At 44.4% G+C, this 12,855-nt stretch overlaps 1 protein-coding gene across 4 annotated transcripts in view; it reads right to left on the reverse strand.

Annotated features, from left to right (window-relative positions):
- The window catches only part of JAKMIP2 (janus kinase and microtubule interacting protein 2), a 161,708-nt gene that overhangs the window by 27,535 nt on the left and 121,318 nt on the right, over positions 1-12,855 (reverse strand). For all 4 annotated transcript variants that reach the window (XR_008316680.1, XM_053298489.1, XM_053298487.1 and 1 more), the window contains exons 6-11: positions 11,695-11,841; positions 9,772-9,912; positions 8,104-8,160; positions 6,053-6,172; positions 5,349-5,477; positions 3,030-3,113 (exon numbers count right to left, since the gene is read on the reverse strand). Coding sequence is in view for 3 of the 4 variants with exons in the window: in XM_053298489.1 (XP_053154464.1) it covers positions 3,030-3,113; positions 5,349-5,477; positions 6,053-6,172; positions 8,104-8,160; positions 9,772-9,912; positions 11,695-11,841 (678 nt within the window). In the remaining variant the exon portion in view is untranslated. The remainder of the gene's footprint in view (positions 1-3,029; positions 3,114-5,348; positions 5,478-6,052; positions 6,173-8,103; positions 8,161-9,771; positions 9,913-11,694; positions 11,842-12,855) is intronic.

The raw sequence follows: 12,855 nt of genomic DNA on the forward strand, positions 1-12,855 counted from the left end.
CCCACAGCCCCAGTAGGCTCCGTGATGGAGCCGGCAGTCGTGTGGGTGGCCGATGTGGCCACCCAGCTACGAGCGGCTGCACATCTGCAGGGAGAGCAGGCTAAGCCCACTCTCCCCACAGAACCCCCTAAGGTGCTTCACACCAGTCAGCGCTTCACCTCACTTTCTCTTAGCAGGACATGACAGAGGTTTATAAAATTAGCAGTGTGGAGACAATGGATAGAGATAACCATTAGAACATGGGGGTATCCAATGAAATCGCTGGGCTGTAGATTCAAGATAACCAAAAGGAAGAGATGTAGTTAAGAGTAGTGGACAAGGTTAGAATGTTGGGGAGACCCAGGTTCAAGTCTGCACTTCTGCCATGATGCTCACTGGGTGATCTTGGGTCAGTTGCCCAGGGAAATTCTCACAATCAGCCCTACCTGGGTAGGGCAGTGTTAGCCTAGATAGGACTGGTCATGAGGAGTGCCAGGGTTGCATGCGATCTCGGCACTCTAACCCTGGGTAGCCCTGCTGCTTAACCTGGGCTAAATGTGAGGTAGGAGAATGCAGGCGTGCCTCCTAACACTCCCAGGTCATGTGGGTGAGCAAGCTGCTGGTAGCTCTTACAGGTTGCTGGCTTAACCATAGAGCCAGTGGGAAGGAGAAGCCCGGCAGTACTGAGGTATCCTAGCTCATTATACTTTTTGTGTGGTGCATTGTGGGATATCCGGTGGCCTGTTTTCCTTCAACCCCCTCCAGATCACCATTGGGCTCACCGCAGCACTAATCATGTGGGTGCATGGCATGGCAGTGCCCAGTATCACATGGATTGTGTGGGGGAAGTCAGGTAGGTTCCTGCCTTCCCCTGAGCCCTCCCCAGCCACAGCCTCATGGGACGTGTGAACAACCTTAATCTCTGTCTCTCTGTCTCTGTCTCTCTCTAACCCATCCATACTTATCCACAGAGGCGTATCTAGGGAAAATAGTGCTTAGGGCAAGCACTGAAATTGTGCCCCCTGTCCAAATATCTGACATCAATCTTTCAGATAACTTTACAATAATATCAGCTCAAAAATACAAGTCAAGCTCGTTAATCTTTTAATATTTCAAAAACTATTTAGCAGTAGACGTAGCCAGACCAAAAAATGCTGGAAAACTACAAATTTCAGTATGCTGGGGCTCATGAAATACCCAAATACTATGTGGAGGTGTACTTGGAAAACTAAACAGACGTGCCTGTCTAATTCTCTACTATGTATCTACTAGCATCACTATTACATAAGTTTGAAAAATAAATGGAGAATTGGACTTTTCCCAGATACTCTGAAAATAATTAAAGGATATGCAGAGTAAACTGTGTCAGTGCTTGGAATATATTCTACTATTTCAGAAAGACAGTTCAAATGAGAAAAAGAGAGCAAGAAACTCCCAGTGGGCCTTAATACTAAGGATTTCATATTGATTCAAAGACAAACTCACCATTCAGCTCAGTATCACAAGCTCTGATTCTCTGTACATAGTGCCAAACTGAATATGTGTACAGTGACATATTATATTAAATTTAAAAAAAAAATACCTGTAGCCCCTTCAGGGGGCTTCCTAAAGGCCATGGGGAGGGTGTCTGCAAAGGTTCCCCCTCCCCCGCCGGCCTCTTAATCCACCACCATAGCCCATCCCGGGCTGATTTTCAGGCCTGTTCGGGCCTGCAAAGATCGGTGTGGTGGCCATTTTGGAGGCCACCACGCATGCTCAAATGGCCTCTGTGAGGCCTGTCATGGCCTAGGGCCTCACAGAGTCCATTTGAGCATGCGCGGTCACCATTTTTTAAAGGCAGCCATTTTTTTTAAAAAAAGAATTAATTTTAAAGAGTGGCACCCCCCTTCAAGTGGTGCCCAGGGCACGTGCTCTGCCTGCCCCCTCCCTAGATACGCCCCTGCTTATCCAAAGGGTTTTTGTGAGTCTGGAGTTCCTTGTGATATGTATGTGTGTGTGTGTGTGTGTGTGTGTGTACACACACACACACACACACACACACACATACATACATACACACACATATAGAGAGAGAGAGAGACGGAGAGAAAGAGAGAGGGAGAGTAAATAAAACATTTTTGGAATTAATTGCTATAAGTACTGATGGTAATTGCTTATATGTCTTGAAAGGGCAATTACACAAATTCACAGAGGATGTCTATCAATGTCATATAGAACTGTCATATTTAATGACTATGTTTAGAGGCACTATGCTAAGAAAGGATGTTGCCTTCATCTCTTGCTGGTGGGCTTCCCAGAGGTAACTGATTGGCCATTGTGAGAGACAAGAGTCTAGACTGGATGGACCTGTCATCTGATCCAGCGGGGCAAAAATGGCCCAAATGTGCATGTGAAGTTTCCTTAGTCATGCTTTTAAATGTTCCCTGAATTATTAAACCATGTGGAAGTTGTGTGAACACTATGCACCATTTCACACAAAATGATTTCTTAAATATAACTTTTGTGTAATACAAAATAATATTCTGCTGCATTTGGCTGCAGCTTCATGTTTTATGTGCACTCAATGCAATAAATTCATGTGTGTTTGTCACACATTATTGTACACATGGTTTTATTACATAGAACTGATATATGCATAGGCAAATTGCAAATTGGCCCTGACAGGCTTGCCATTTGGGGAGACATGAAACCATGATCATGAGGGCCATTAAAATTCTTATTGATGGAAAAGGTTAATAATATTCTGACTATGCTGGCACAGCTCCAGTTCTGCTTGATATTACATGTACTGCCAAATTAATCCATATGGTTGTGCTGTGTTGTAGGAAATGGGATATCCAAAGTAGCCACATTTCACGGGTGGCACTTTGACACACTTTTCTATATATCTCTCACATTCTTCACTGGTCACTTTTTAAATAGTTGATTCATCTCTGCAAAGTGTATATTGATTCATTGCCCTATACACTGCAGCATACTTCATTATGTAAGCAGATAAATATTGTCTATGAACCAAAGCAAAAGAGGAAAGCATTTTTTGAAGCATCTACCTGTCCTTTCTGTGCCAGTGTTTTTTCCAGATCTTCTATTTTAGCTTTATATCTTTGGACTTCGGCTTGGAGCTGCTCTTGTGCCTGTTAAAGTAACACCAACACCATAATGAAAACCTCCATTAGTGTACATCAGTCTACCTGGATTTTTAAGTTAGTTAAACAAGTGTAATCTCTATTGATTTTATTGTGGTATAAGTGTGCTTGATTTCCTTCCCATGTCATGCTTGTACCTTACTGAGTGTGTATGAACACCACAGTTTCGATAGTACTTAGTGATATTTTAGGTGGGTTTTGCACTCAGGGTTACAGTCATGTTTATGACGGACAGCACCTCCCCAGTTGTAGAGTTACTGAGGCTCTGCACATGATCTGTGTGTAAGCTGGAAGGGTTCTGCAGGGAAAGCGGGCTCTCCCCGCAGATGAGCAATCGTGCAGCCCCCCTGGGCGGATGATTGGCTGCCCACCCATCTACTGGCTCTGTCACAGAGCCAGTGGGGGCTGCAGGGATTGGGGGCCATTTGGATGCCCCACATGCTTATTCTGGGGGGGACCCCTGATACCAGGAGGCTGCTTGTAGCCTCCTGGTTGGGGGTCTACTTGTGTGTTGCCATGCACCACGGTGGCACATGAGCAGGGAAACAAGGAACCTCATTTAAGAGGAAGGGTGTTTTAGGCGGGCTAGCCGCCTTGGGAGCACCAGGCTCGCCTGGTGGTTCCCACGATCACTGGAAAGTGGGCTAAGCTCCCTTAGTCCACTTTCCAGTGATTGTGGGAATAGCCTCACTAAGTGTTTCTGCTACAGCATTGAGGAAGACCATGTATTAACATGGTTGGGTATGGAAAGTTCTGCCTCAGTATTAAGTTGATCTTCAGGACAATTTTAGCCTCTACACTTATTTATGACTCAGCAAAACACTGCCAGTTCTACTGAATCAATTATTATATTTTGGAAACAGCAAAGGCAAAAAATTGAGATAATGAAATTGCTACTATCACCAATACACTCATATAATCATTCAGCATTTATTTTGTGCCAAAAGAATATACTTGTGGCACAGTATCTTGCCCAATATGCACTGGAGATAACTAGGATAATTTTCTGAAACCTAGAACTTTGATGGTTTGATTTTGAATCTTAAGCACATATTTGCAAATGTGTTAACATGTGGATGTAGTATCCACATGTTAACACATTTGCAAAAACGCGCTTAAGATGGTGGGGGCGGGCAATGCCTAAAGGAATAACCCCAGTTTTGCATATGTGTTGTATTCAGGCATGGCAAATTAACTGTACAATATCCCCTTAAGCAGAAGCCAGCCTCTAGATTGCCTCTCCCACTGTCCCCTTGATCTAGGAGAAATCCTACTGCTGGCCTGTATTAAGAGCCTTCCCAGGGATCTAAACAAAAACCTGTCAATAAACCAATTTGCCAACATCTGTATGGAGCTTGAATCCTATATCAAAGTTCAATAGACAGCAGCACAGCATGGACGCATCCTTTGCAACTGCAGGAATGTAGATTATAAAGTCAGATATATTCTTGCTGGGCTCATGTTTGATGCTATTTTTCAAGAAATGCTTGAAATCTAAGACCCATATACATCATTTTGAAAGCCTTTGCCTTTCTCATACCTCTCACCCCATCTCCTACCTCTGTTATCTGCTCTACTGTTGAATTCAGAGTACAAGGCTCCTAAGAGCTTTGTCTTTATGTATATCTGAAAAACTCCATCTTCACTGATGGTGTTCTATAAAGAGCAATGAAAAAAGCCCTCCAATTTTGCCAGTGAGAGGGCGAAGGGAGACCAGCCCGGTTTTGCATGCGTGTGTTAACTGCTGGGATTGGCCCAATCCTGGTGGCAACATGGCGGCAAACCCACCTAAGCAGCCACCCTGTAAACAAGGTTAAGGGAGTGAGTGCTCCCTTAACCCTGTTGTTTTGATTGTCTGGCAGCCACAGCTGTCAGACTTCAGGGAGCCTGGGAAGGGCAGGGGGGATCCCCATGATGCACCACGCACTTGCACAGTGCATCATGGTATTTCTGGGTGCTGGAATGACACATCACATTCCCCGACCCTCCCTGCTGCCTGGGCGCTTGGGGAATCATCTGGGTGTGCAGGGAGCTGGAGGAGCGGTCATCTGCAGGGAAGGTAAGTCTAACCCACCATCCCCACAGCCCACTCTGGCCCTTCTCAGTGCTCATGAGAAGAGGCTCTGTGAGTGTCTTCCAACTCATCTTCCCCTCTCCCATATTATTTGTAGGTTTTGGAAATCGGTTTGTGCTACAGTTTTGTCGCCCTTGGCAAATACTGACCTTGGCTTCCCGTTCAGCATCTATGATACCCCCGGTTTGCTCTTGCAGTAATGCATATGCTCTCTGCAGGGCCTGATATTCCTTTGTTAATTGTCGAAATCGCAGCTCTGATTCTTCAGCCGCTAAGCTCTGCATGGGAAGGAGGAAAGTCCTGGGTGAATCTCAGAATCAAACAGGATGAGACATTAAATGCATCTTCATCTAGTTAGAGACTTAAATTTACTCACAAGTAGAAAACTGGGGGCCACAATTTGGATTGGAGGTAAGGAATGTTTAACCCTTTAGCCATTCCCCCCATAAAAAAAATCCCTGCCCCTCAAGTGGCTATTTAACTCCACAAGTGCCATTTGTAGCACATGGTACTTCAGGGTATAAATGGTTGCTGGTGGAAGAAGATTTTCTGAAGGAAAACAGAGTGAGAATAAAGGGCTAAAAATCCCAAGAGCCCTGATCCAAATTGCATTCTGCATGAATGATACTTAGGAGGAAATTTAAGTCTCTAACTAGACAATGTCACATTTAAAGTCCTGTCAAGATTGGACCTCAAATGCAGGAATGTTACAAAAACACATAGAATGTCTAAGGGTGGCTTAGGATGTGTACTGTGTCAGAAATTATAGCATTTTGCATGCGTGGTGCTTACAAAATGCCCAGGGTTTGTGTATGGGGAAATGAAATGCCACATCAGGCAAAGATTATCTTACTTCATCCAGGTCTTCATCTGGAGTTGCTGGTGTTCTGTCTGTCCTGTATGAAGCCATGGAGGACGTTTCAGAGTCCATGGAGTCATCGTCACCCCCATAAACAGTGTCCAATATATGCCTCTACAAAATGAGAAAAACCAACATGAAGAAATACTACCAGTATTACTACAGGTCAAATATTCAGTCTTGTGCACAAGCCCAGCTATTATAGGGTATCCTAGATCAGTAGTTCCTAATCTGGGGGCCTCCATATATTGCTGAACTACAATTGGGGATGGTGGTAGTTGTAATTCAGCAACATCTGGAGGCCCTCAAGTTGGGAACCCCTGTCCTAGAGCATACAAGTGTAGTTTGATTGGCTGATTGTGCAAGGGTTGTACTGTATTGTTATGTGCAACTGAGCCACAGAATTGCAGCAGTGAACTGCAGTGACTACCTCACCAGATCCTTTTTCACACAGCAAGGTTTACCGCAGGTTTTTTTGGTGAGGCTTTACTGCGAGTTTGAAGTTGCCCCAAGAAACCAATGCAAAAAGTGGATTTTTTTAAAACCCTGGCTATAAATCGGGCTACACTCTAATGTTCAATGAAAAAACCTGAATTGTGTGTGAAGTGCTCCCCAATAGCTCGCAAGGACTTCGGGGTAAATCTGGCCAATATGTGAATGCACATCCTCCAGAGGAGATGCAAACTAAAAGCCAGGTGTGAAAAACACCCAGAAAATACACAGTGCAGAGACTGGTGTCACTGATGGATCCTCTTTGGTTTTAGAAACAAAATGTACTCCAGACTCTGCTCCCACTCTGCACTGGGTTAGAGCACTGGTTGTGGTTGATGCAGATACCAGTTCTTGGTGTGCTGTACAAATGGAAGCAATACCACTCAAATCAGTGTGCAACAGCATTGGAGTTCCAGTTAGCTACTGGTGTGTGATAACTGCTACTTTTCAGTAAGGCAGTCAGACATTCCAACTCAATTTTTAAAACAATTTAGTGTCTACAAACCTCCTAATTCAATTCTTAAAAGATCAAAGAGAAATATGAGTCATGCCCTAAGATGACAGAGCTGCTTAATCGTGTTTGGATACCAAAGTACTAATTTCAGCATTTAATACTTGCTGAAGTTATTGAAATAGTGATGCAGACAGAATGATCAATGAGAACAGAGGGCACACTCATATTGCACTGTTTTTATGCCCACATAAAGGGTGGGCAAAGCACAAGAGTGGAAAACATATGGGATGTCCATGGTCCACTGACAGGGGTTTTGCAGTTCCCCAACCCCCATAAATATGAGTTCCAGACTATGAGTGTGTGCAGACTATGGTCTGGTCCGAATCTGGACAAACAAACCAGTGCAAGCAAACTGGTGCAGCCTGCTTCGGCCGAACCATGAACCGATCTGGCAGTTCGAGGGCCAGTGAGGGCGGCACCCAGAAGCAGGTTGGCAAATGGCACCTTTAAAAGGAAACGAGCACATCTTTACTGGCGTTACTGCTGCTCCAGGCAGCTTCCTGCTGCTGCGGTGCTCCCCGCAGCAGGCTGTGTGTGGCAGTGGCTTGGTACCAGCACTCACTTGGCCTCTGCGGCATTAATGCTGGTAAGAACATGCTTATTTCCTTTCAAAGGTGCTGCTCACTACCCGCCCCCTCCCCAGAGCCCCCTTCACTGGCACTTGAATAGCTGGATAGGTTCACTGCTGGACCGAACTGCGTTTGAGGAATCACGGGTTGGACTGCAGTCCGCATACACTCCTACTGCAGACCATATTGGGCTTGACAATCAGAGTAGCAGATTTGTAAGTCACTGCTGTTTTGACTTGGCTCTTCATATCCCCAAGGCTGATAGTTGCAGCCTGGATTTACTGTGATGTATGCAGATACACTGTTACACAATTTCTGCAAGGCCTGGCACTTTTCTTCCTGAAATTATTGGGATGCTGCTGGGGGCTGAACAGAAGGAATTCTATAGGAATTAATATTAGAAAAGATGAACTGAATTATAGTACACTCTGTTTATAAGGGCATCCAAAACATTTGTCTACTTCACTTACTTTAATTGGTTTTGAACTTCTTTTATGCTTCCTGCGCCGAATAAGTTTCTCTCTGTCCTGCACAAGAAGATCAAGTAAAAGTTATATCCATAGGCATGTACTTCCAAAGATCAAAATTTACCATAAGCATCAAAGTTCTTCTTAAATTTCATCAGATCTAAGGTGTTGAGGCTATATGTGTAGTTACTCTCAAATTTCCTTATTTTTTTTAGTATAACTCTATGGAAACATTATTAATATCTCATGTATCTATCTGCAGTGCTCATGCTGGCTACTGATACACTGATTACAAAATTGCAACATGCCTTATCTTCAGCCTCAACCTCAGCCCATTTAAATAATGCTTATGAATGGAGTTTACTTTGGTTTCACAAGCCAAAGTTCTTGCCAGTTTGTATATATAAACTGGCCACCAACCAGGTCATAAGAACATTTATTTAATTAATTATTTACATTTTATATCTTTTATATCCCGCTCTTCCTCCAAGGAGCCCAGAGCGGTGTACTACATACTTAAGTTTCTTCTCACAAAAACCCTGTGAAGTAGGCTAGGCTGAGGGAGAAGTGACTGGCCCAGAGTCACCCAGCTAGTATCATGGCTGAATGGGGATTTGAACTCGGGTCTCCCCGGTCCTAGTCCAGCACTCTAACCACTACACCACACTGGCTCTCTACATAAGAACAGCCCTGCTGGATCAGGCCCTAGGCCCATCTACTCCAGCACCCTGTTTCACACCATGGCCCAACAGATGCCACTGGAACCCTACAGGCAGGAGTTGAGGGCATGCCCTCTCCCTGCTGTTACTCCCCCGCCCATTCCCAATCCCATTTTGCCCATGAAGACTGGGAGAGAGGTCCTCTTCCAATCCCACTTTGCCCAAGATTATTGCCTTGGAAGGAGCAGAGCAGGGCCTGGAGAATTATTTCACACCACTAGGCAAGAGCACTTCAAATATCTTTGCATAAACGCTGTTCACACAACCACTTTGCCCACATTAGTGGGACAAAGATATTATTCGTTCATGCAGCATTTTCATTTCCCTGCATTTTGCCCACGGTGAAAAAAAGCATTTGAGATTTTTATGATGGGTTCTGACAGGCTGACAGCACCATTACTCAGCCAACTTTAAAAATATTTGCTGTGAAGCATGCATTCATGAACTGAGTCTGAAGTGAAATCCTTACAAAACCACTTTGAAAAGAACAAATGCAGGCAAAGCAAGAACAATTAACAAAGCAGGACACCATGGATGGGCCTAATCTGATGAGCAGGAGCTCCAGAGCTGAGATCCGATGTGTTCTGGGAGCCCAGTTCTTGAGTTTCGGGTTAAGTTGTAAGACACATTTCCTCATTTATTAACAGACATCTACCAGTCATATCGTGGTGTAGAGGTTAGAGTGCTGGACTAGGACCAAGGAAACCTGAGTTCAAATCCCCATTCAGCCATGATACTTGCTGGGTGACTCTGGGCCAGTCACTACTCTCAGCCTAACCTACTTCACAGGGTTGTTGTGAGGAGAAACTTTAGTACACTGCTCTGGGCTCCTTGGAGAAAGAGTGGGACATAAAATGTTATCTATCTATCTACCTCCTGCCTGCTTCACATTGAAGATTCCATTTCCATTTGCTACCCCATTGCTTTTAATTCCTTATGGATCACAACTTACCCTTGTCAACTCATCAATTATGTTCTGCTGTTCAATAACCTGAAGCTTCAAAAATTCAGTTTCTTGCTCTTCATTAGCTTGATCTAGGTCATTGAGAGACTTTAATTTCTTCAGAGGAGGATGTGATGTATTTTTTTCTTTCTGAGCAGCAATAAAAAGGAAAATGTATTAAAAATAACCACTGGCTGATATGCAGACTAACTCTGCATTGATTCCTCCTTTCTTCTGCATCCACCTGTTCCTCCTGAAACTATGCCTCTGAGGGCTGAGGCACCCTCAGGGACATAGTTTCAGAACATGCAGATGGCTCAGAGGGAAGGGGGATCACTGAAAATTGCGCCCTTCCCTCACACGATGGGAAACCCTGGTACATCGGTTACCACTTGGCTAGTAGGGATTGTATTCCAACATTGATGGCTACATGGGAGCCGCCAGGCGAGACAGGGCTGTTGACCTCTTTTGCTCCCGTGATAAACTCTTCTCAACAGAGAACCACTGAGACTGCAGCAAGCCTGTTAGTGGCTCTCTTAACATTTCTCTTTGTTAAACTTTATTGGATGCCCCAGATTGTCATTACTGATTGAAACATATTATTTCCTCTTGTCTTAAGTGTCAAACTGATGTGGATATCAGAGATTTGGAATGCAGTTTCCCCAGAGTGTATGCTTCAGGACTCAAGCATTGTGGAGGAGGGGCAATTTACCTAAGGTTGAAAGCCCATTACTATGAGGGGGAAATGAAACTAAATTGTAAATCCTGCTTGAGAATGTTTATGCAAATCTGTTTCCCTGTATTTATATGAAATGTCCAGATCTTTTGAGATTTGCTGGAGCCAGTCAGGAGAACAGGAACGGCAACATTCTAAACAATAAGCTGCTGCTGGCCCAGGTCCTTCTCCAGAGCAGACAGAGAAAGCAAAAGAAAAAGGGTGTCCAGGAAGACCTAGGACCTGAAGTTTGGGAGCTGCATCTTCTGATTTGGTCTGTTTTCTAGAAAATGGATTTATGTTAAGGCAGATTACTTCTGTAACTTTAATTTCCACAGAATTAGACACACAGCTTTGCTTGCTCCAAGTAATGAAAAGGAATCCCAACTCATTTATATGGGGACTAGGATTCAGCGAATAAATCCTGCCATGTATACTCAAATCAGAGATTTGATGTTTGTTGTTGTTTTAAGAAAAGTGTAATTAAGAGCAGTTGAGAAAAGATATGGAATAAAATCTGTGTGGCTGCTGTCTTGCTCTGATTAATGCTCTTGCTTCTCAATAGGGATGTGCACAGGATTGCCAACAGTGCTGTATTAACCGGGACATCCCATATTTCCGGGGGAAAGTGGTTGTCCCATCCGGGAAGCCATTTCCCCTGTATTTTGTCTCCCCACCCTCTCCACCTTTATAGGGTTGTTGTCAGGATAAAAGATGGGGTGGGGGATTACTGCAGTCACTTTACCTCTGTGCCCAGACCTCTTTTTTCCCCGGGGGAGGGAATGCCCACCCCACCCCCATGCTCCTGGCTGGCTCCGTGGGACCATCCCCAGAGAGGCTCTCCTCTCTGCGGTGGTGCAGCAAGGCTGAGGCAGGCAAGAAGGAGCTGCTGTGCTGGCGACGGGTTGGAGGCGGGAGCGGCTCCAATCAAAGACACTGCCAGGAGAGGCGAGAGCCGGCCTGTTTCTGTCCCTTCCAGTTGTGCCCAGCAGCCACTTGGGTCCTGCCGCACCTTCTCGCCCCACCGCCACGTGGTGACTTGGGTGCTCATAAAATAGACTCGGTCTCCCCGCCAAACCCCTTATGGTTCTCTACACTGCTCTAAATCTACTAAGACTGGTGTGGTGTGGTGTGGGAACAGTTTAGTGCACAGAGGGAGCCATGTGCATGCTTTTGAGTACTGCTATGTTTAAGGAGCACTGTTCTGTGTTACAAACCATTTCTAAATTTTCCTTTGTGATTGCTTTAAGTTTATCCTCCATGCGTTGTAACGACTGCATGAGTTCGTCATTTCTCTTGGAGAGGCACTTATTTCTTTCCAGGAGAGGTTTGCATTGTTTTTCAGCTTCCCGCACACGTTTCAGCTGTAATAAAATAAAATAATAAATAAATTAAAATTAACAACAACAACAACAACTCTCTGTGGTGTTTTTTTTGGGGGGGGGGCATATATATATATAAATAAAAAAATCTCCTTTCTTTACTTTTGCATTTTCCCATCATGGCATTTATTGTCCAAGGGAAAATCTCTAGCATTATGAGATTGACGACAGCATTGTAATTCCAATTTATCTTGGGCAGGAGAGAAATAAGAGTTGTTTTTTTAGAGCACAAAAGGTATTTGGACAGAGGGAATCACTGCTCATGGTGCATACACTTCTCCTACTTTTGCCTCCGGTCTGCTGGTCTTCAACTTGTTGTATTTCAAAAATTTGCAAAGGCTGTTTGATTAGAGGTGGCAGTGGAACAACAACTACAACAACCAAGTGTGTGTGTACACCATGGAAAATGATGCCCCCCTCAAACAGTTTTAAACTTTCTTAAAAACAGTTGGTGGTCTCCCGGCTTTAATATAGTGATTAAAACATTTGAAAGAAATTCCAAGCAAGAAGTGTATCTCTACCCAAATATGAAGTATGACATGAGAAGCTGACCCAATAGTTGCTTTCAGTTTAGTACGAGGGTGACTGTCATGTCTTCCTTCTCATCTTTTACCAAACAGGAGACAGAATAATCCCCACTCAGTTACTACTGACTGACACCTGGGGAGAGAAGTTTCTTACCTCTTGCTTTATAAAGCCTGTATGCTTCTCTTCCATCTTTCTGATTCATGTTGTGTGGTATTGGGACTCAGTGCTTTGCTTCTTCTGTCTATCTAGGGCAGGGCTGCACAGCTCCAGCCCTCCTGCAGATGTTGGCCAACAACTCCCATGATCCCTGATCAATGTGGCTGAGGATTATGGGTGTTGTAGTCCAAAAACAGCTGGAGAGAGGCAGTTGTGCAGCCATGACCTAGGGCTCATGGAGAGCCATGCAAATCACCGACTTTCTCCCCTTTCCCTTTTAAATCCAGCATAACTTGGATGAGGACAAAATAT

This window comes from Hemicordylus capensis, chromosome 2 (assembly GCF_027244095.1).
Source record: "Hemicordylus capensis ecotype Gifberg chromosome 2, rHemCap1.1.pri, whole genome shotgun sequence".
Taxonomy (NCBI): domain Eukaryota; kingdom Metazoa; phylum Chordata; class Lepidosauria; order Squamata; family Cordylidae; genus Hemicordylus; species Hemicordylus capensis.